The following is a 24,870-nucleotide window of genomic DNA, read 5'->3' on the forward strand; positions in this document are numbered from 1 at the left end:
AACTTCAGAATCAGAGCAAACAGTCAAGGGAGATTTTCACAACTCTGAAAATTGGCGGGGGACGTATGATGCTCTTTAAAATTAGGAGAGAAAACCCCAGCAGAAAATACGCTATTCTTTGAAGAATTTAATTTTAAGATAATAGCTAACAACTACTGACTGCTTATGGTATGGCAAGAGCTATGGATGGTTTCACTTAAAACTCATTAAAACTCTAGAAGATGAGTACTATTACTATTTTCACTTTACGGACAAGGATGCTGAGGTAAAGAGGCATTAAGCCTGTTGCCCAAAATCATAAAGTTTGTCAGAGTGCAATGTTCTTGTGAAAAGAATTCAAGATCATAAACATCTTAAGATAAAACACAACTTAAGAACATAATTGCTATAAAAGAATATTTTTATGTGTTCCAAGAAAATATTCTACATTTATGGTAGCCTTGAAAGTGAGAAAGGAAGTGTTTAAATTTTCCTTAGAAAAACATTCTACAATTTCAAAATCTAAAGAGCAAGCACTCACCTCTGGGAAAATCAGTTTGCAAATACTCTCTGCCAAAGTGTGAAGATAGACTCGGCTCCGACTCGTTTTTCTTTGAGGAAGACTTTCTTGTATGTTCTTCTCAGGAATGTCTTGACAGATGGGCACGGTTGCTTTGCAGCTCTCTGAGCTTCCTGCTGCCTCCTCTGCAGACTCATTAGGAACTTGACCTGGTGCCAGTAGGGAGAAAGGACACTCTCCTGTGATCTTGAGATCCTTGAGCTTCGTGCAGAACATGGTGTTGGTGTCTCTTACCCTGCTGTGATCTCCTCCTGATGAGCTGTAGTTCTTATATGAGACTGACAAACAGAAGCCACTATCAATTCAAGGACACTGGTAACTGGGATGTCTACGGGCAGCAAAAGGTCAGAACAGAAAGAGGAGTGACTTTATGCACTGATGAAAACAGAAAAAGACAGGTGAGAAAAAGCAATAGTCACATCATTTAAAGTTAAAAAAAAAATCTGCTGGAAATGCCAGTTATAAAATGAGCAGGACATTTGGCAAAGAACTTTACTTAATGTGTGTGAATTTCACTATATTAGAAAAATACTTGCTCTTACTATTTTAACTCTTAAAATAAAATATATTTTTCTAAAATGTTCTTAGCATCAACTACTGATTTCCATTTTTTATACTCATCTGGACTCATCTGATCCAGTTTGATTTCACAAGAGTGGAACACCATGGTTTTATGACAAAAGCCACATCTAAGTCTATGTTTTATTAATGCTTGTACTACTACATTCTCATTATGCTCTCCTTTCTGAGAAGTCAGAACAGTAAAAACCAATGGCTTCCAAAAATACCTAAGGGAAAATAATATGCATAATGATCCCCAAGTATATGTTTTCAGATTTGAAACACCAACTTAGAAAAAAAAAGTTCAATGAAAAAAAAGTTCAATGAAGATGATTACGGCGAAAGAAAATTTTTATCACTTTAAATAGTAAAGCAATTTAAAAATATTATCAAAATGAAAAAACATCAGAACTCCTGATCTCCAGGAACATACCATGGGATTTGCAGGGGTCTCTGGATCCAAATCTAGTCAGCACTGCAGTGAGTCAAACACTACCCCACTTCCCACTGAAATCATAAGCATCGTCATTCCAGCATATTTTCCCCTGTACTTTTGTTTTTGTTGATGTTGTGGTTGTAAATTATCTCACAATTCACAACCCATTTATCATTAGCTATTTGTTACTGGAACTGTCAAGGTGTGAATTCAGTTCATCAACAGTACTAATTATCTTGATTAACTGGGTCTACCAGCTATTTCCTACTCTTGGGGAAGAAAAACAAAGAGTGGAAAAGAACCCATATTTGCTAATCCCCACATGTACTAAGTACTATGTGCCTCACACAGTGCTGGGAACTCTATGTTTATAATTAATCCTCACAGCAACCATGTAACACAGGTATTATTATCCCCAGTGGGTGAGAAGCTCAAAATTTCAGGTACTTTTCTCTCATTTGAAATGCTAGAGAATGACTGAACTAGGATTCAAATGCAGATTCAGCTGACTCCGGAGCCTGTGTTTTCTATAACTCTAAACTAATATTACTAAGATAGAGCAGTTTCTATCATAATCAGGCTTAGTTTATTAACTAAGAATAGATTTTTATCTTGAAAATATGCTTTACAAATTTATATTAAAATTCAGTGAGGAACATAATTCTTCTGCTCATTGGCTGGTGGTATCTGAAACATCCAAGATACAGCCTTATATTTGAATCTTTAGAGTTGGAGTTCAATTTTTTTTTTTAATTTTCTATGCTCCTCAATGCTCTTAATATGTTTCCAGTAGGTATAAGCAACAGCCTGTAAATTGTCACATGTAAGTCATCTAATAAGTTTAGAACAATGAACAACTCATTTTCTGAACTGGGACAAACAAGGAAGCTAAATTCAGTATCTGATCCCCATGGGATGTCATGGGACATTAGGTATAGAGGAAGATTATGGATGCTGGCAGGCCAGAAGAAGCTGCCAGGGCTCTGTTACCTAAAGTTATGACCAAAATCTGTGCTCATATATAATTTATGAATCTTCAAGAGGGGACAAAAGAAAATCCTATGCATTTATGAGTAGAAAATTTATTCTGCCAGAATAGAATGGGAGTGGTCTATCTCAGTAGACTACTGCAGTGGTCCAAAGGCAATATGGCTATAGGGGGAATGATTACTTAGATTCTACAAAACCTAAAAATCTAATAATTTTACCCACATTTGTTTTGGGACTTAATGTAATAAATATTTGTTTCTTAGTCTTTACTACATCTCAACATAATTCTATTATTGTTTAATAACTTCTCTTCTGATTTAAGCTTCAAATCAGTGATCAGCTTTAATCTTCAAAAGTGCTTTAACCTTTTCTGTAAAGGTCCTGAGAATAGATACTGTCAGTTTTGCAGGTTATATGGTCTTTATTGCAACTATTCAACCCTACCATTGCAGTGTGAAGTCAGCCAGTGATGATATACAAATGAATGGGCACAGATGTGTTCCAATATAACCTTGTTTGTAAAAGCAGACTGTGAACATAGCCAGTAGTTTGCTGACCCCTGGTTGTAGAAAGCTGAGTATATTAACTTAAGCATTTTAATTAAAATATAATTTTGACTATAGGAGCAAAGTTATTTCCTCATCTCCTCTAGTCACTCCTCTCCAAAAATAACAGCCTACGCAGGTCCAGTTTTGATTGGGGTGGGGGAACTTGGAGAGTTTTTTTCATTATTATTTGTAGAGAAAAAGTCTCACTATGTTGCCCAGGCTGGTCTCTTAACTCCTGGGCTCAAGCAATCCTCCTGCCCTGGCTTCACAAAGTGCTGGAATTACAGGCATGAGCCACTGTGCCTGGCTGGGATCCAGTTTTTAAACAACTTCAAAGTAATCAAAGAGAGTGTAATAGATAATACTAAACATCTATTTATACAAATAACAGTAGCATTATTTTATATTAATTTTCAGGGAAAAGAGCTGTATTATCTGAATGCCACTATTTCAGTTATATCAATATCTAACTACAATAACTAGCAGAAAAGGGTACACAAAAACAAAAGAAAGACAATAAGAAATGGAAGAGTATAGGTTAGGTCTGAGGATGGCATAGAATTATTACTAAAATAAGTTATTTTGGTATACATTAGAATTTTAGTATTGGACTTAGAAGTTTGCCATAATATAGTTTATAATAGATCTTTCCATTAAACTTCACTCTCTCATTCACATTGGATTTCAATGTTGGTACCCAAGCCCAATATTTTAATTCTTATCTTCCTACTGAATCCAGCTGCAGCAGAATACATTTGACCAGTCAACTTTCCTGGAAATAATTTCTTTTCCTGTACTGCACAGTACTATAATTTCCAGGAAATGTGCCGAACAGTGTTTTTTATTAAAGCAAAAACAGCCAACAGGAAACAAGTTGTGCTTACTTTAAGATAGTTAAGTATTTAGTCTCGTTAAATTACATATGTATAAACAAACTAATTAGCATTCTTCATCTGCTCAACTGATGAAATTACACTATGAAGCAGATGCACACAGTGTTGATACCTTGGAAACCTGTTTGTCTTGCTTTTGCCTGCCAGGAATAGAGAATATTTCTGGCAGGCAAAAGATTGTTCCTCAACTAAACTAGTGATGATTTTTATGGGTAACATTAGCAGTAACTTCAGAAATGGTTTGGTCAGCTGAATTCAGTATCCAGTTGGTTGTAGAAATGGTAATAACATGGTAAGGGAAAAAAAAAATAAATTAAAATAATACATTTGGCAACAGGCCTTGGCAAGAAGTGGAATAATATGTTCTCAGAAACTTGAAGAGGCACTTCTCATTCCAAAAGTTGATAATTAAACAGCCTCCGAATAAACTGAATGCTCTCTCTCTTTTTACTAGTGAGTGATTAACTTTGCCGTGGTGAGAATAATGACCCAGCTACTGGCCTAGTATTAATAACGGGGACAGATTATTGTTCAAGTAAGGCAATCCTCAATCATTTAAACTCTAGAATTTAAAATTTAATTAAGCATGAACTTTTTTTTTCTTTTCTTTTCTTTTTTTTTTTTTTTTGAGACAGATTCTCACTCTGTCGCCCCGCCTGGAGTGCAGTGGCACGATCTTGGATCACTGAAACCTCCGCCTTCCGGGTTCAAGCAATTCTCCTGTCTCAGCCTCTCAAGTAGCTGGGATTACAGGTGGCAGCCACCATACCTGGCTAATTTTTGTATTTTTAGTAGAGATGGGTTTTTGCCATATTGGCCAGGCTGGTCTCAAACTCCTGACTTCAGGTGATCCACCTGCCTCAGCCTCCCAAAGCACTGGGATTACAGACGTGAGCCACCGCGTCCATCCTAGAATTTAATTAAGCATGAACATCTTGTTTACTACATGAAACAAGGTCATGTAGACCTAAGGAAAACACCCCCTTCCATACTCTCTGATACTGATATAGTTTTCTCCAAAAGCAGGTCTTAAGGTGCAGATGAAAAGTTAGAAAAAGACACTTTTCAAAAGAAGGTATACATGTGACCAACAATCACATGAAAAGAAGCGCAACATCACTGCTCATTAGAGAAATGCAAATCAAAACCACAATGAGATACCACCTCACACCAGTCAGAATGGCTATTCTTACAAAGTCAAAAAATAACACATGCTGAGAAGGTTGTGGAGAACAAAGGAATGCTTGTTAATTTACACTCTTCATGGGAGTGTAAATTACTTCAGCCGTTGTGGAAGAGAGTGTGGCAATTCCTCAAAGACCTAAAGACAGAAATACCATTTGACCCAGCAATCCTACTACTGGGTATATACACAAAAGAATATAAATCATTCTATTATAAAGACACAGGCACACGTATGTTTGTTGGAACACTATTCACAAGAGTAAAACATGGAATCAACCTAATTGCCCATCAATGATAAACTGATGAACTGATGATAAAGAAAGTGTGGTACATACACACCATGGAACTCCATGCAGTCATAAAAAAGAATGAGATCATGTCCTTTGCAGGGCGATGGATGGAGCCAGAGGCCATTATCCTGAGCAAACTAACACAGGAACAGAAAACCAAACACCACATGTTCTCACTTGTAAGTGGGAGCTAAACAATGAGAACACATGGACACATAGAGGGGAACAACACTCACTGGGGCCTTTTGGAGCGTAAAGGGTGAAAGGAGGGAGACGATCAAGAATAATAACTAATGGGTACTAGGCTTAAAATCTGGCTGATGAAATAATCTGTGCAACAAACTCCCATGACACAAGTTTACTTATGTAACAAACTGCACTTGTACCCCTAAACTTAAAAGTTAAAATAAATAAATAATAAAATAAATAAAGTATCGAAAAAAGTTAGAGGGAAGAGGCAAGCCTAAAAATTATGTATCCATCACAAAAGCAATTAGCTGTATCAAATGTCTACCATCAGACCTGGCACTTGGACATGCCAATATCTGTGATAAAAAAGATATGAGCTTTTTAAGTTTAAATTTTAAAGTCCAGATTTTTAAGAGTTGCCAAAAGGAGGAGAAAACTTAAAAAGAAAATTGCCTTAGTAAGGATCAAGTTTGTATACTTCAGTACAAATTATAGCAACTATTTTCATAAATAAGGAAAAGGCTTAATTTTCAGGTGGACTAAAAACATAAAGTTTTCCTTTCTCAAAAACTGAAAAATATTACATAAAATCCCATACATCTGTCTTTTAAAATAGATTTATTTTCACTTTGTAGTAGAAAATGTTTATAGAACTTTCCCTGCGATGTATCAGGAAAGCAGGACAAAGTAGTAGAAAAATTGGTGAGCATGTCCAATTCTCTCCACCACAAAGTTAAAAACAGGCAAACAAATCTCAGACTCCTTCATCCCATCATTCCTCTCTAGCACTACCATTCTCTTTATTGTTACTCTTTTTGAAAGGCTGGCTTTATGGGCTGTGTTCATTTCCTTACATCATATTTATTCTTAAGTTTAAAACTATCTGACTTTTGCTTTAGTATGTTACTGATATCTCTTTATTAAATTTGATGATGCCTAAAAGTCAAAGCTCAAGACTTTTTTTGGCTTTTAACATAAATTCTCCATTCATCTGCATTTTCTTTTTAATAACTTCGATTCCAATAGATTCTTTGGTATCACTGGATTGTCTTCTACATCATATTCATGCATTCATGCACTTGCTCGTTTTTCTTCTTATTCAACAAATATTTATGGATGTCCTGCTCTGTGCCAGGCATTCTTCTAGACACAAGGGCAGAGCGATGTGCAAAGAACACCCCTTGCTCTCAAGGAACTTACAATCCAGGAGGAAAACTATTTCTGATGTATCAGTTCCAAGCATGGCCTGTGCTGCAAAAAGGGGAGGGATATAGTGCTCTGGGAATGTAAACCAGAGATCTGAACCTAATCCTCTCAGAAACATCTGAGCTGGGCCAGGCCAAGAGAGTTCCAAAAAGAACAGCATGCTTGGGAGCCAACGTTCTAGGAAAGGAAATAATTCCCGTGTAGCAAAGGCATGAATGAGGTAAGAGAGAGCAAGGTAATGATGGTAAGAGACAAAATAGGCAGAGGTCAGGAGTTTGCAGAGTTCTACAAACCACATTAAACAAGATAATACTCTATTGTAAGGGCAATCAACTAAATAACTAAGAAGCAAGAGGGTAAGTGAATTAGATTGCATTTTTAAAAGATTATTTGGAATGTAGAATGAAAAATGGGTCAGAGTGGGACAGATGGTAGATCTGGGTTGGGCAAAAACAGGACCCTGGGGGAAAAAAAAAATTGAACCAATTGCAGAAGTAATTCTGAGAGAGAATCTGCAGGCCTGGGCTACTGACTGGGTGTGGGGGCTGGAGCAGAGGGAAGAAACATTCCTCTGACTTTACTTCTCAATATCCCAGCCAAGGAAAGACTCTAGGGACCACAGAGCACAATCAAAATAGTCCATAATACATTTCCCATGACTTCGGTTGTTCAATCTTAACCAAGCCCAGAGCTGGGATTTCAAATATTATATAACACCTTGTGGGAGTTAGGTTACTCAAATTCTCCTGTTAAAATCTCATTTTGGGAAGCAATTTCTCCTTCTTGTTCAAAAGCCCAGAAATTGTTAATTCCAATTTCTATTACTGAGTAGGGCATTCACCTTCCTAACGGACTGCATCTACATGTAAGTGTGAGCTGTCTCAAGCTATTTTTAAGGAGGAGGATGCTTACCTTAAATTTTTGTAACTCAAGAACCTGTACTGATGATTCTCCCAAAACAAAGAGATCAACTCTAAAGACAACAGCAACCTCACTTTTGGTAATCATATTGGAGTCCCCCTGCCCTCCGACTTGCCGGGTGGCGACCGCCTTGGTAAAACTGCAGTACTGGACACAAATTGTGTTTAATAAGCTGCATTAGATCTTTATTTAAAATAAGATGAGCACAGTCCACAGTCTTTTAAAATTAGATTTAAGAGGCAATTCTGTGGCATCTTTGAAGTAATAGCAAAATTCAGTACACTCTATAGTAGGGAGATTTTAACTATTTGAATTAACATTTTGTTTCTCAGTTTTTATCAAAGTATTTTCAGAATGTTTTATAACCAACTTAAGAGCAAAACCTTTGGCATTATAAATCCTGAAATATATTTTAAAAACTCCAGTGTGATGACGACTACAATTTGAATACATGTAGTTAAACATCTTCAAATTAAGTATCATCACTCCTTACGGTTCATCATGCTAATCATGATGAAATCAGATAAACTTTTCAACAGTTTTTCTCTAAAATATATAAAATAATTTCTTGCATCTTTTTCTATGATTCTCATCATAGTTACATGGCTAAAGTAGCTCCTTGCAGAGGCTTAGTCACTTTAAAATACGCTTACTGAAAAGGTACTAATGATTATGAAATGAGTTAAGGAAGAAATGTGATTCCTTTCTACTCTGTAAAAAGCCATTTTGTTTTTATCTGTTTTCAAAGAAGTACTGTGCATTTCAGGAATGCCGGTCGGCTTAGGCACATCTATCACTAGGGAAACAATGTCAGGATAAAATGGCAGACATGCTAGATTCCCTTTGCTCCCCATTCTTCCTCTTAGCCCAGTCTGACCATATCCTCTGTCATGGAAGTACTGTTGCACAATTTTCATTTATTTTTCTCTTGTCTCCGTAACTCAGCAGACTCAAGGCGTTCTAATAGTTCTTTCCCACCAACTACTTTCATTTTTTTCCCCTTAAGTCAAGGCCTACAATTGCCAAGGTGCAGTATTCATTAGAATTCAATACATCTTTTAACTAAATTTTTATATTTGGGGGATTTTTTTTTTTTGGCTTAGTGCTCCTAAGCATTGAGTAATTTCACTCAAACATATTTTTTCCCCTAAGTCCTTTTATTTTTCGAAGGCAATAAAAGTGCACAGTTTTGAAGCATATGAAGTTGTCCAAGAACATCTATATTGTATTATATCAGAAATATCTCTACTCTAATCGATGTTTGGTTTAAATTTGCAAATAAGGTGAAAAGCCAACCTACCAACCTGGAAGAAACACTCAACAAGATCACATTCTCTGAGACTCCACAGAGTACACTATGGTTTAGGTAAAATAATCTGATGAAATTTTAAAGCTAAAACAAATCCTTGATGATTAAATAATTGGGCTAATTGATAGATTTCATTTCAGTGACATATGAACTTGATGATTACATGACATCATACTTTCTCCATTTTCTCTTCTTTTAAATTTTGGTCAGGCAGGAAGGGCTGGAAGTAAACTCTGTACATCCTTGATGTCATAGACATACGTAAACACACATGCACACATACATACTTACCATACACACACTTATTTTCCCTCTTCTGTGATGGTGAGTTTTTAAGTGCCTGAGAAATACAGGCAAGTGTGTGTGTATGTGAGTGTGTGTGTCTCATGCAGATAATTAGCATGACAGAGACTTCATAATTTGGAGGGTTGGGTTCACATAAATGTGGGTGCCATGCCCAGTTGTGCCCCGAGGCAGTGGAGTTGGCATAGCAGTTAAAAGCTTAGGCTACATGAACAGATGGCCTGTGTTTGCTACCTGCGTCTACCATGTGCTAGCTCTGTGACGTTAGTGAAGTTCTTAAGTGAACTTCACCTCAATTTTCTCCACCTGAAAAATAAGGATAATAATAGCAACGATCTCAAATGTGCTATGAGATTAAACAAAGCAATAAATAGAAAGCACTTAGAAAAGCACTGCCAGCTAGTATGGGAGGAATACATGTTGACTGTCGCAACTGCTACTCAGTGGTAGTGTGACATTGGACAAGTTTCATAACTTCATGAATTCTGCTATTTCACACATAAAATGGTAAAGTCATGATGTAACAGATTCGAATTAAGTGCCTGGTCTTGCCTAGCATCCATAGGTCCATAATTAAAATAAAAGGTAAAAGTCCAGTCTTGGATCAAGTCTTCAGTCACTTGCCTTACAAAAGCTGTGATGCCTCTTCTACTAGAACTCTAGGCAACTTCTTACAACAGGAACAAAATGATCAGTGTCTGCTCAATAACTTCAGGGCAGCCCTAAAATATTTTTTGGTACATACAACCAAAAGTAAATGCTCATTGCATGCTACAAGACAATCGTGCTGACCTAAGTTATTAAATAAATGATTGACAATTTTATTCTATCTTCTCAGAAAGATTCTGTAATGTTTTATACCTGTGAAATCATTTTTTTCATACATCAAAGCTGGTTTAAGGGAACTCTGATAATATATCAAATGCTGATTATCCTGCAACTATAGAAAACAGTCTTTACTTGATGAGCATTAGAGAACATACCAAGAAAGTTATATATAAGTCAATAGTTAGAGTTATTTTTATTGAATTATAAAATAATAGAATTTGCAGCACAGTTGCAGAAAGAGCAGAAACATTCTATTTTGGTTTTATCTTATCTAATTCTATTACATAATAAGTTGCATGTCTAATTCCTTTAACGACATATTAGAATATAAAAATTGGGTGACTATGTTGAATTTTAAACCTCATTTTCTACTTGTTAAGCCGAAACTATTTTATAAATCAAGCAAGCCTTATGCCATTGCCACTACTCACTATTTTTTATTAATTCATATTATTCCCAATGTGGAAATTTGAAAACAAAACAAAATCTTGTAACCATCAAGCTTAAATAGAAATTCTGTGGTATCTGATTTTCTTTTCTTAGAATGCCATATTGGGATATGATTAGTATTTGTTATACAAGGAATCTTGTCTCCAATTATTGCTTTTATAAGCTAGCTGTTCTTCTAAATATTGATTCAGTGATAATTCCTTTTTTTTTCTTTTGAGACAGAGTCACCCTCTGTAGCCCAGGCTGGAGTGCAGTGGCGTGTTCTTGGCTCACTGCCACTTCTGCCTCTGGGGTTCAAGTGATTCTCCTGCCTCAGCCTCCAGAGTAGCTGGGACTACAGGTGCATGCTGCCATGCCCAGCTAATTTTTTATTTTTATTTTTGTATTTTAGTAGAGACCGGGTTTCACCGTATTGCCCAGGCTGCTCGTGAACTCCTGAACTCAGGCAATCCACCTGCCTTCACCTCCCAAAGTGCTGGCATTACAGGTGTGGGCCACCATGCCCAGCAAATAATTATTTTATCTACTTACTTTCTCAATGTTAATTTGGTAGAAAGGTTTAGGTTGTGAGCAGGTAGAGGTGAGACACTAATTGGCATGTTCACTTTAAGATATTTGTGGAACCAATATAGGTCACCCAGAGTCTAGTTAAAGTAAGAGACACAGGTATTCCTGACAAAAGTGAAGTGACTCTGGAATTGACTTGTGGAACGCTTGAATTACCTTTCTGAGCAATGAGGAGATATCAAGGTCAACTCATCCTTGATGGGAAGGAAAGAGTGACCTTGTGAGTACAGAACTCACCCAATGGTAGGGGAAAGACAAACTGGCTGGACTCTAACTTGTCATATTTGTTAGGAAGATTCTGGAATAAGAGACACTACTGACTCTCACAGTTCTTCTAATCCAGCTTTTGGAAATTTTCCCAAGCTCTTTTAGAGAAAGGACCAGAAATTTATACAGCTGTGAAAACTTAAGATGTCTATGCAACGCTGGAGATAGAATCTTACCAAACCTAATCAAGAACACATTAATCGAGAAGTGTAGGCCTGGCTACAGAAAGAACAGCAAAGATAAAAAAAAACAAAAACAAAAACACAAGGAGAACAAAAACAGATGTATCAATGGTGGAGGTTCAGGCAGTGGAGAAGCTGCGGAAGCCGGAGCAGGGCTGAGAGAGTCAGACAAAGCTAAGCTGCCATGCAGGAGAACATGAGGAGCTCAGCGATACATAAGCATTATATGAGACCTAAATTTCTATGTCCACAAATAAACTTTTATTGGAGCACAGCCACACCCACTCACTTACGCACTGTCTATGGCTACTGTGTTCAAACCGTGCAGTTGAGTAACTGCTCTGGAGGTCACATGACTGGCAAAGCCTTAAGTAGCTACTATCTTGTCCTTGATGGGGTCTGTTGACTGAATCCTGCTTTAAAGAGCTGTTGGGGACATCGCATACATTATCTTATTTAATCTTCACAACAACCTTATGGGAAGGGTGTGTGAGCGTGTGTCTGTGTATTTTAGTATTTTTTACACAAGAAGAATCTGAAACGTCGATCATGTAACTTGTCCTTGGCCATAGCTGGTGAGTGGCAGAAACAGGAAATGAACCCAACCCTATCTAACTACAGAGCTCATGCTGTGGAGCTGCCTCGAGAAACCAGGAGCTTTTGACATATTATGGTGATTGCTATTCAAGTTCCCCTACTAATAAATATAATCTGGGAAAACAAAGACTAAATTGTATCTGTTAAATTAGATTATGGAATAAAATGAAAGATCAGATTGCTGGGCATGTCAGTTAAGGTAATGAAGCTTAGATATTCCCAAAATGAAGGCAGGAGAGATGCTTTCAGGGTCCCAGTGAACTCTAAGGAGACTCCCTTTGAAAACTTCACTTTAAGCCTCTCTAGTTTTAGGGATCAGAGAAGACTTGAAAGGCAGCTAAAAAGGCTGTTGGTGTCTCTGCCACATTTAAAAGATCTTTACAACAAAGTCGAGGAATAAACTTTGGCAAAGTACGTTTCTCAGAGAAATTTTCTCTTATGACCGCAGAGAAAAGGCTCATCAAAGTGAAGTTAAGTGTGAGATTGGAGGCCTGGAGACTCAGCAGATGTTTCTTTGGAGGTGCCCAGGGGACCAGGCTACTAAGGTATTAGTAATTGATGGGCAGGCAGTTGCCTTTTCTAGTTTTTAGACCAGCAGTAAAGCTCTTTCTGATTCTTAAGACGGGAAATGAACTTTTGTCACAACAATGGGACACAGATCCTTGATGCTTATGCTGGAACCAACCAGGTTAGCAAAAGACATGTGGCAAATTCCAACACAAATTCAATTCTGCCAAGTTTTTACATAATGATTAGTTTAGAAGAAATCATTACCAGAAATGAATTTTGACTTCTGAACATGTACTCTTGAGGTATATATTTGGATGCTTGCAAAGTCCATGTTGAGAAAGGCTAAGTCTTTTCCCATTAAATCCACATCCACAACTATATTCTTTAAATGCCTTCTGCCATCTAATTATTCAAAATAGAGAAAGCTTAAATAAATACCAAACAATTTTTCCTATTCATTTCAGTTCCTCTTACATAAAAGTCAATATAAAGACAGAGTCATTTGCATAATAGAAGTTTAGAACTGGAAGAGGAGTTAGAGATTATTTATTGCAATCCCTTCTGCTTGCAGATGACAGAGTGCACACTTCAGTGATGTGGTTCAAACCCCAAAGCTCAGGAGGTGTATAGGTGAGACAGGAACACAGGCAGTTTGACCATGACCCTGGAGTTCACCCAATATATCTTGATCACCCCCTCTACTGAAAATGTTGAGAAGCCCTCCTCTCTTTGTGGACCACCAGCCACTGCAGGGAATACTTTGAGAAAACTTGAAAACTTAGTTGTTTTAATTCAAATTTCACACTTCGCCATCTTTTGAGGGTTAAAATAACTACTTCATCTCAGACCAATCAGAAGATGACCTTACGTCTATACATCATGCTAATGTTAACATACATTATAAAATCGCTTTGACAGTCTACAGTTCCTAAAATGTTGCCCCAGACTCTTTTTCATAATTTTCTCATCATCTTTTGCACTTTCTTGAGAAACTATCTTTTAGTCCCTTTTCAAATCTCTAAACACATTTTCTAAATAACCTTCCTCATTATCTTGTCTTTGACACTTAATCAAGTTTGCTATTTTCCAGCCTTAATCAAACCAGCCAATGCAGGTCAAGGTTTATCCAACTTTGGGACTGACAATAATTATTTTCTACTGAAATTGAAAGAACTACTGGCTCTGAGTCATCTATATAAACACGGAAGTGATATAGATAGGTAAACTAAATTGTTATTATCAAATTTACTCACTTTTTTTCCATTTATTTTCCCTGGATTCTTTGTGAAGACACAAACACACCTATGTAAATGACACACGGTTTGACAATAGATTTTTTTTGTTTTCCTATATATTCTCTCTTTCTAGCTTACTTATTATGAGTGTTGTTTTTCAACTTTTTTCAGAAAAATTGAAATCTCACTATACCTAGAGTTTATGCATTTCCAAGGTCTGTGCTTGATAAAGAAGTCAGCAATGTTCATATAATTTCCTATCCTCCTTTTTCATTTTGCTGTGAAATCAGCTAAATGAAAAACCATCCGTGTTTCCTATACTTCACTGCCTTATCAGAAGCACTTAGCACAGAATCAACCATCATTTGGCCATTCAATTAATATTAACTAATCTCAATAAAATGTATTAATATTAGGCTATTAGCTATAATCAATATATGGGGCAAAACATGAACCAAAAAAAACATAAAATACAAATAAAAGAAAGCTAAATCAGAGCTTCTAAAATGTCTTGCTTATTGGAAATAAATTTTATATGAGTTTTCAGTAAATCCATTTACAATTCAATCAAAATTTACTCAGCTTCATAAAAGGATAAAAATGTTCCTTTCTTTAATTTTCTTCAAAGCCTGATATGAGTGGGGTATATATACACACACACACTGAATTTTCTTTTCTTTTTTCTCTTCTCTTCTCTTCTTTTCTCTTCTCTTCTCTTTTCTCTTTTTCTTTTTTTTTGAGATGTCACTCTGTTGCCCAGGCTGGAGGGCAGGGGCGTGATCTCAGCTCACTGCAACCTCCATTTCCCGGGTTCAAGCGATTCTCTGGCCTCAGCCTCCTGAGTAGCTGGGATTACAGGCACATGACACCACGCCCAGCGAATGTTTTTGTATTTTTAGTAGAGATAGGGTTTCACCACATTGGTCAGGCTCGAACTCCTAACCTCGTGATCCATCCCCCTCATCCTCCCAAAATGCTGGGATTACAGGCGTGAGCCACCGCGCCTGGCTGAATTTTCTTATATATACATAAAAGAAATTATATTAGATAGTTAATGGCTATAGTAAAAAGTGAGAATAAGTAAAGATAGCGAGTTAATACTGTTTATAAGAAATATCAGATTTAGGCAATGGTGGCAAAAGAATGATCAGGGAAGCCTTCTTGGAATGTACAGAATTTGAGCTTATTTTTTTAAATGATTAAGTTTTGAAAATTAAGATTTTGGCGAGGGGCATGCCACAGAGAAAGAGCAATGTAAGTGAAAACAAGAAATGAAGGAAATTGTGGGAAAGAGGCAGGAAAAGATGGCTACTAGATATATTATAAAATTAAAGTTGGCATGATGCGGCAACTCACTAGATCGGAGGAATAGAATGACTCTGAAGTTTTGTGTAGAATGATATAGTGCCATTCATGGAAACAGGTAACAGAAGCAGAGCTACTGGCCTGAGAGAAAGGATGTTGAATTTTGTTTTAGATACATGGATCTTGAACTGTTAGCAGGAAATCTAGGGTAGAGGTGCTTTTGAAAATTGGAGTATTTACTTCAGAAGTGTGTAACAGATTAGAGATGAATTTTTGCTCCTCCTCATAGCAGAAACCATTATAGTCAGGAGTTTAATTAAAACTGTTTAAGATCAAGAGGCTACATACCTAGAGAGAAGATAACCAAATTTAGAATTCCAAGGAATCATCATGTTTAAGGACCGGAGAAAGTATTATGACTATGACAGAGAAGCAGCAATTAGAAAAGTATAATGAGAATGAATATGAAAGAGGACACGTGTTCAAGAAGAAGTGTATGTCACAAGTCTGAAGAGGGTAAGGAGGACTGAGAAAATATCGTTTGATTTTTAAATTAAAAGATGTTTATGGCTTTTAAGACAAAATTTTGAATAAGAATAGTAGACTGAAAGTGGAAGAAAATAAGGAGTTATAGTGATAAAGTACTATACTGTAACTGAGTACAGATTACATTAAGATCCATGGATTGGGAAACAGCAAATTTGAAAGAAGGATTGTGAGGATATGAAATCCTTTTCTTTTGTTACCTATATATGTAGCTTTCTGTAAACAGAAATACTATATAGAGCACAAAACTTAGCTCAAAGTACAGGGTCTTTGACTTCTGATTAAATTGCAGAAAGTCACAAGAGACTTCCACTCCAACCCTAATAATGAGAACAAGTGAGCAAGCTATGCAATCATAATTTTTTTAATCCATCAGAAAGCATCTATGAAAACTATAATTATTGAGTCATACTTGATGATGAAAGACCGAACACGTTTCCACTATTATTCAGGAGCAAAGCAAAGATGCCTGCTCTCATCACTTCTAATCGATATTGTACAGAAGTTAGGTCCTAGCCATTGCAATCAGTTAAACAACGGCCAAAAGGTTGCAAGTTTATGCACACGTGTGTGTGCATGTGTGTGTGTGTGTGTATCCAAACAACCCTTGAACAACACAGATTCAAACTCCATGGGTCCACTTATATGCAGATTTTCTTTTGCCTCTGCCATCCCAGATGTAGCAAAACCAATCCCTTATCGTCTTCTTCCTCCTCCTACTCAAAATGAAGACAATGAGGATGAAGATTTTTTATAATGACCCACTTGCACTTAATAAATGGTAAATATATTTTCTCTTCCTTTATGATTTTCTTTGTAACATTTTCTTTTCTCCAGCTTACTTTAAGAATACAGTATATGATGTATAATACATGTCAATCAACTGTTTATGTTATTGGTAAAGCTTTCAGTTACCAGTAGGCTATTAGTAGTTATGTTATTGGTAAAGCTTTCAGTTACCAGTAGGCTATTAGTAGTTAAGTTTTTGAGGAGTCAAAACTTTTATATAGATTTTTGACTGTGCAGGAGTGTCAATGCCCCTAATCCCTGTGTTGTTCAAAGATTATACACGCGTATGTGCACACACACACACATATATATATTTAAAATTTTTCACGTAGGAATTCCCAATGGATCTACAAAATAACTAGAACTAAGAAGCAAATCAAGCAGTGTTTCAGGATACAAGACTGATATACAAAATTCCACTGTAACTTCTGTCCTGGTCACAAATACTGGAAAATAATTAAAAACTCATGATACTGTCAATAAATATAAAATACTTAGCAATAAATCTAACCAAAGGCTTACAAGACTCTTACACTGAAAACTACAAACATTCATGAGATAAGTTAAGGAAGGTCTAAATATATGGAGAGATATATACCATGAATAATATTGTTAGGCTACAAATTTTCTCTAAACTGGTTTATAGATTCAATGCAATTCCAATCAACATCCCAGCCATGATTTTAGTAAAAATTGACAAAATGAGTCTAAGATTTCATTGATGACATATGATAGCCAAATTAATATTAAAGAAGAAAAATAGTGCTGAAGGACTTATATACCTGCTTCGAAACTTAAAAAGTTAAAAGTAATCAAGAGAGTGAGGTATCAGTTTCAAAGGAGTGACACAGAGATCAATAGAGATCCACAACTGCATTTTCAAAAAAGGTGTCAAGGCAATAAAATAAGGAAAGAAAATATGTTTGTTTGTTTTTTAATAAAAATGCCACGGGAACAACTGGAAATCCATATAGAAAAAGAAATAAACTTTTATACACACATCATACTCATACAAAAATTAAATCTTAATGAACCATGCCATGGTTTGGATAGTCAAATCTTCCAAACCTTATGTTGAAATCTAATCTTCAGTGTTGAGTGTGGAGTGGATTTGGGAGATGTTTGGGTCACTGGGCAGATCCCTCATGAATGACTTGGCACTGTTCTCATGATAGCCAGTGAGTTCTTGATCTACTAGTTTCTTCAAGAGCTGGCTGTTACACAAGAGCCTGGCATCTCCTCTCTCTCTCCCTTGCTTCCTTTCTCTCTGAGTAATCTCTGCACACGCTGGCTCCCCTTCATCTCTGCCATGAGTGGAAGCAGCCTCATGCTCTCACTAGAAGCAAATGCTGGTGCCATGCTTCCTGCACAGCCTGCAGAACATTGAGCCAAATAAACCTCTTTTGTAAATAAATTAACCAACCTCAGGTATTCTTTTATAGCAAAATAAACAGACTAAGACAGATCATAAACCTAAATACAAAAGTTACAACTATAAAACTTACAGAGGAAAAAAAAAGAAATTCTTTGTGATTAGGTTTGAAGCAAAGATGTTTAAATTAAAAAAAAAAAAACATGAAATATTTAAAAAGAGCATGATAAAGTGGACTTCATCAAAGTAAAAAAATACTTTGGCTCTTTGAAAGACATTATTACATAAACAAAAACACAAGTCACATACTAGAAGAAAATATTTGTAACACACAATATCAAAGGAGTTTAATCCAGAATATACAGTTTTCCAACTTAGTAAGAAAATAAAGGTGGATTAGAGACTTAAATGTTAGACCTAAAACCATAAAAACCCTAGAAGAAAACCTAGGTAATACCATTCGGGACATAGGCATGGGCAAGGACTTCATGTCTAAAACACCAAAAGCAACGGCAACAAAAGCCAAAATTGACAAATGGGTCTAATTAAACTAAAAAGCTTCTGCACAGCAAAAGAAACCACCATCAAAGTGAACAGGAAACCTACACAATGGGAGAAAATTTTTGCAATCTACTCATCTGACAAAAGGCTAATATCCAGAACCTACAAAGAACTCAAACAAATTTACAAGAAAAAAGCAAACAACCCCATCAAAAAGTGGGCAAAGGATATGAACAGACACTTCTCAAAAGAAGACATACAGCCAACAGACACATGAAAAAATGCTCATCATCACTGGCCATCAGAGAAATGCAAATCAAAACCACAATGAGATACCATCTCACACCAGTTAGAATGGCAATCATTAAAAAGTCAGGAAACAGGTGCTGGTGAGGATGTGGAGAAATAGGAACACTTTTACACTGTTGGTGGGGTTGTAAACTAGTTCAACCATTATGGAAAACAGTATGGCGATTCCTCAAGGATCAAGAACTAGAAGTACCATATGACCCAGCTATCCCATTACTGGGTATATACCCAAAGGATTATAAATCATGCTGCTATGAAGACACATGCACATGTGTATTTATTGCAGCACTATTCACAATAGCAAAGACTTGGAATCAACCCAAATGTCCATCAGTGACAGACTGGATTAAGAAAATGTGGCACATATACATCATGGAATACTATGCAGCCATAAAAAAGGATGAGTTTGTGTCCTTTTTAGGGACATGGATGCAGCTGGAAACCATCATTCTCAGCAAACTATCGCAAGAACAGAAAACCAAATACTGAATGTTCTCACTCATAGGTGGGAATTGAACAATGAGATCACTTGGACACAGGAAGGGGAACATCACACACCAGGGCCTATTGTGGGGACGGGGGTGGCGGGAGGGATAGCATTAGGAGATATACTTAATGTAAATGATGAGTTAATGGGTGCAGCACACCAACATGGCACATGTATACATATGTAACAAACCTGCAAGTTGTGCACATGTACCCTAGAACTTAAAGTATAATAATAATAAAAAAGAAACAATTCCATTTTAAAATGGGCAAAAAGTCTGAATAGACAATTCATTAAAGAAGGTATATAAACAGTCAATAAATATTTCTTCATATGCTCAATATTATTAGTTATTAAACAAAAACTCATCAGAATGTCTAAAATTCTAGAGTTTGGCAATGTCAAGAGTTTTTGGCAATGTGGAATAACTGGAATTCTCATAGAATACTGGTGGGAATGGAAAACAGTTTGGCAGTTTCTTAAAATGCTAGACATTCAACAAATGATATTGTTCGTGAGCAAAACCTGGGTAATTCACAAATCATCAGGAAAACTTACAATGTAGGCAGAAAGGTTACCATAGTAATTACCACAGTAGGTAAAAGTGTGAACCCCGCCTTGCTACAAATACTGATTCCATTATTAATTAAATGTGTGACATTTAGGCAAGTGACTTATCTATTCTGTGTATCATCATTTTTTTCATCTGTAGAACAGTGATGAGAATATAACATTCCTCAAGGGATTTGATTAAAGTAATGCAGTTGTATTAATGCTTGGAATGTAATATGTACTTAAGAAATGTTCACTATTATGAACTGGACTTGATATAAAATTATTGTAAAACTTTTGTGTTTACCTTGTTCAAGACACATTTGAGTTAAAGCAGCATTTCTTGAAATGTGGTTTGCAAACTCTTGGGGATGTCCTGAGACCTTTTCAGAGGATCTGCAACGTCAAAACGATTTTCATAACAATGCTCTAATATTATGCACCTTTTTCATTCTCATTCTCTCACAGATTGCAGTAGAGGTCTCCAGAGACTACATGACATGTGATGATGTAATCATTCTAATGGAATTTATATTTGTGTAGAATTTTCTAAATTAGTAGGTTTAAAGTATAAGTGTACATTTTTGGAGATTAATGCACTTTGTTCTCAGAACTTCTATTTTGATTTTTCCTAACTATCAGTGTACTTGCTATAATGTTTGTAATTTCATTATTGTCTAATAATTTATTATTTTGAAATCTTGAAGTTTTTCTTGGTCTTAGATATAAATACAAGAAGTAATTCCACTTTGCTAAATTTTTTAGATAAACAGTTATTATTTTAGATTTTAATATTTGTTCTAATTTAAGACCAAGACTATTGAATTTTTCATATATATATTTTATACATATATATATATACACACACACACACACACACATTTTTTTTTAAATGGAATCTCGCTCTGTCAGTCAGGCTGGAGTGCAGTGGCACAAACTTGGTTCACTGCAACCTTCACCTCCCAGGTTCAAACGATTCTCCTGCCTCAGTCTCCAAAGTAGCTGGGATTACAGGCACCCACCACCATGCCTGGCTAATTTTTGTATTTTTCGTAGAGATGGGGTTTCACCATGTTGGACCAGGATGGTCTCAAACTCCTGACCTCAGGTGATCCGCCCACTTTGGCCTCCCAAATGCTGGGTTTCAGGTGTGAGCCATGGTGCCTGCCTGGCCTGATTTTTTTCTTATATTAGGATGGATTCTTGGTTTAAAAAGAGGAAACCAGACAACATTTTCAATCCACAGCTGCACTATCTAGAACTGCCATTGTGAGCTTATAGCTATCCAATACTAAAAACTTCCTGATGAGATCAGTGGTGATAGTCATGAAGGCTAACTTCTGACACTGTATAATAAAGTGTGTCACCATTTGGAAAACGTGTAAATTTCAATGGACCAATGTTTTCCAAATGACCGTGATGCTACACATGAGCTGATGAACAAAATCACGTATGAATAAAGGATCCATTCCCAAGTATTCTTCAGGACCTTTCTCTTATAATCATATTACCTAGTCTTCCCTTAGAATCTTTCATCAACTCATCTGATTATTTATTCACTCATTCATTCATTCACATATGCCAAAAATATTTATTAGGCACCTATCACTGCATTCTAAAGGATGAGATCTCAGGTATTAAAAACGAAAGCAAATAAATAAAAACAAGCCAATCCTAGTTCCTTAAGGAATGTTTTGAGTAAAGGTTGGGGTGGACAGACTTAGACCACACAAACTCAGTTCAGTGTGATGTCATGACAGGGTGTGATGGGGACATGAAGAATCTGCATGTGCCCCTGTACAGTACATTGGTAAACATGTCCTTGAAAAAGTGACACTTAAGGTGAGCTTTGTAGAATAAACAGAAAATAGCAAGGCAGAGAAAACAAAGTAAGTCATTGCAGGAGCAGAAAAACAAATGCAAAGACACAGACTTGAAAACAAAAAGAAGGTTAGGAGTAAATTGCAGCTAAGACAACGTGACCATAACACACTATTCAAGGAAGAGAATGATGAAGAATAAAGCTGCAGTCAGGCAGGAAAATACAGCTGTCAGATTACCCATGTAAGTGATAAACACTGCATGACTCCTACACCACTGAAAATGAGTTTTAACACATGCTCTGCAGCAAAAATTCTTGAGACTTACAGTCACTGGCCAATTAGTATTTATCAAGGACAGTGAATGTAAATAGAAACATACCAAATGCCTTTTCACTGTGTACAAAATAGATGGTGACAACATGCAACTACTAATTTCCAGGACATGCTAAACAGATCCAATGTTAAGACAAAAATAACTAAACTGATTTTCCTCTGGTTTGATTTAGGTAGATAATCAAGGCCATAACATGCCAATGTGGAAAAATGTCCTAACCATCCCTAGGAATGAAGAAAACTAATAGGCAACAAAAGTGTAAAAAAACAGCTCTTCTTAGGACATTCTTTGCTTTCTTTTGGTCTTCCTCTTTCTATTTGAGCCCTGTATGGTTGCCCAATACACCCTATTTAGGTCTCATTTTCTTATCTGTGCCCCACATACTGAGCCTTTCAGTTTCCTTTTTCTCTTTACTTTAAAAAGCTATGTCCAAGTGTCATGCTCTTGATTGAAGGCAGAAGACAACATAATAAAAGTAACCACTGCTATTGGGCAACCAGGTTGTGCTGCTCTTCATGGTAAAACAGGTATCTTGTTGACTCTGGGAGATACTCCAAAAGATTACATCAACCCAAAGGAGATTTAGGCCATAGGGCAGGACCAAGTAGGAGAGCAATTTTTGTGGAAGGTGGCCTTGCAATATCCCTCATATACAGCTTTCTTGCTCTCAGCAGGCAAGTCATAAAGCCATAGGTGGTAACCAGTCTAGGTTAAGGTAAACTCTCATAGCTTCAAAGAGGAGGAGAAGGAGAAGAGAAGAAAAGCAGTGACTTTAATTAGGATAATTTGCCCTCCAAAGTATAAACTCTTATAGGCATATCACAGCTCTCCTACATACCACTGCTGAATTTTTGTTAGCATAAGATCAAACAACAAGGGCTTATGAATTATTCCGAGCCGGTCACACAGAAAAGAGGCAGAAATAGATGCTGTGGTGTATTAAATTGTTATTTGGGATAGAGCTGGACAAAGAGGAATATGACTTACAATTAGTGACTGCAAATATTTTAAAACATTAAAAGAAATAGAATTTTACCCAAAGATGTTTGTTTTCACTGGGAAGCCTGCCTTTTGCTAATCATATTTATAAATGTATAGTGCTAATCTAATATATGACTATCTTGCTTTACAACTCGTGTACTGACAATTTTATTGCATTTACCCACATTTCCTTCAATGCTACATTTGTAATTCTCTAAATACTTCACATATAGTGCTAAAGATCTTGATATGACTTTATGCTCACAAATACACAATTTAAAAGTTCATGTTATACTATGGAATACTGAAATTCCTTGTCACATATTTTATTAACTTAATATTGTAATAAAAACCACATATCACTTAACTGCTTATAATGAGCATATTTGAAGCTGCAAAGTGATTGCAAATTGAAAACAATAAGCAGCTAAAAATTCCAGTGCATATACTGTCACACACCAAATAACAATGTTTCTGTCAGCTATGGACCGCACACACAATCATGTTCCCATATGATTATAATGGGGCTGAAAAACTCCCATTCCTTAGTGACTGGCAGCCATTGTAATGTCATAGCACATAACTAAAATGCTTGTGGAGATGTTCGTGCAGGCAAACCTACTGTGCTGCCAGCCATATAAAAGCATAGTACATACAATTATGTACAGTATATAAAACTCGATAGTGATAATAAAGTACTATTTTATTGGTTTATGTATTTACTATACTATACCTTTTATTGTTAGAGGGTACTAGTTTTACTTAAAAAAATAAGTTAAGTATAAAACAGCCTCAGGCAGTTTCTTCAGAAGGTATTCCAGAAGGCATTGTAATCATAGGCGAGGACTGCTCCATGCATGTTATTGTCCCTGAAGATCTTGCAGTGAGAAAAGATGTGGCAGTGGAAGACAGTGAAACTGAAGATCCTGACCTTGTGTAGCTCCAGGCTAAGGTGTGTGTTTTTGTCTTTATTTTTAATAAAAAAGCTTAAGACATAAAAAGAAATAAATTTTAAAAATAGAAAAAATCTGTTAGAATAAGCGTATAAAGAACGAAAATCCTGGACTTGTAATCCAACCCTTCTTTATTTTAAACATTTTTTTACAAGTATTCTCCATATAACTTCACTGTTCCAAGTAGGCTCAGCATAGCACACCCTTCCTCCCTCCCTCCCTCCCTTCTTTCCTTCCTTCCTTCCCTCCCTCCCTCCCTCCCTTTCTTCTTTCTTTCTTTCTGAGATGAGATGGAGTCTCCCTCTGTCGCCCAGGCTGGAGTACAATGGTGCAATCTTGGCTCATTGCAACCTCCGCCTCCCGGGTTCAAGCAATTCTCTGCCTCGGCCTCCTGAGTAGCTGGAATTACAGGCACCTACCACCATGCCCTGCTAAATTTTTGTATTTTTAGTAGAGATGGGGTTTCACCATCTTGGCCAGGCTGGTCTTGAACTCCTGACCTCAGGTGATCCGCCTGCCTCGACTTCCCAAAGTGCTGGGATTACAGGCGTGAGCCACCACTCCCGGCCATAGCACACATTTTCACTGAGTGCTTATGAGCCATTGAGCACTTGTATTCAATGACTGTGTATAAAATGGAGAACTAAACAGAAATGGTACCTCTTTCCACAAGTATCAGTATAATAGTAAAAATTCAGCAAGTAATTATTCATATCATAATAATTCTACAGAGGAAGCACAGTGTGTTACAGGAAAACATAATAAGGCATGCAATTTAGGCTTGGAAGGTCGAGGAAAGGTTTTAAGCAGCAGAGCTTAGTTTGAGATCTACAAGATGAGTAGGTGCGGACCTCACAAAGATTGAACAAGGGGAAACGAAAAGCTAGAAATG

General features: G+C 36.5%; 1 protein-coding gene across 9 annotated transcripts in view; it reads right to left on the minus strand.

The window, feature by feature from the left end:
• GUCY1A1 (guanylate cyclase 1 soluble subunit alpha 1) overlaps positions 1-24,870 on the minus strand; it is a 67,812-nt gene that overhangs the window by 36,249 nt on the left and 6,693 nt on the right. For 4 of the 9 annotated variants that reach the window (XM_050791267.1, XM_050791261.1, XM_050791262.1 and 1 more), the window contains one exon: positions 521-887. In XM_050791267.1, the coding sequence (XP_050647224.1) occupies positions 521-775 (255 nt within the window). In that variant the 5' untranslated portion in view covers positions 776-887. Of the gene's footprint in view, positions 1-520; positions 18,174-24,870 lie in introns of those variants that run through there. The other 5 variants (XM_050791263.1, XM_050791264.1, XM_050791265.1 and 2 more) reach the window with 3 other exon arrangements.

This window comes from Macaca thibetana, chromosome 5 (genome assembly GCF_024542745.1).
Source record: "Macaca thibetana thibetana isolate TM-01 chromosome 5, ASM2454274v1, whole genome shotgun sequence".
Classification (NCBI taxonomy): Eukaryota; Metazoa; Chordata; class Mammalia; order Primates; family Cercopithecidae; genus Macaca; species Macaca thibetana.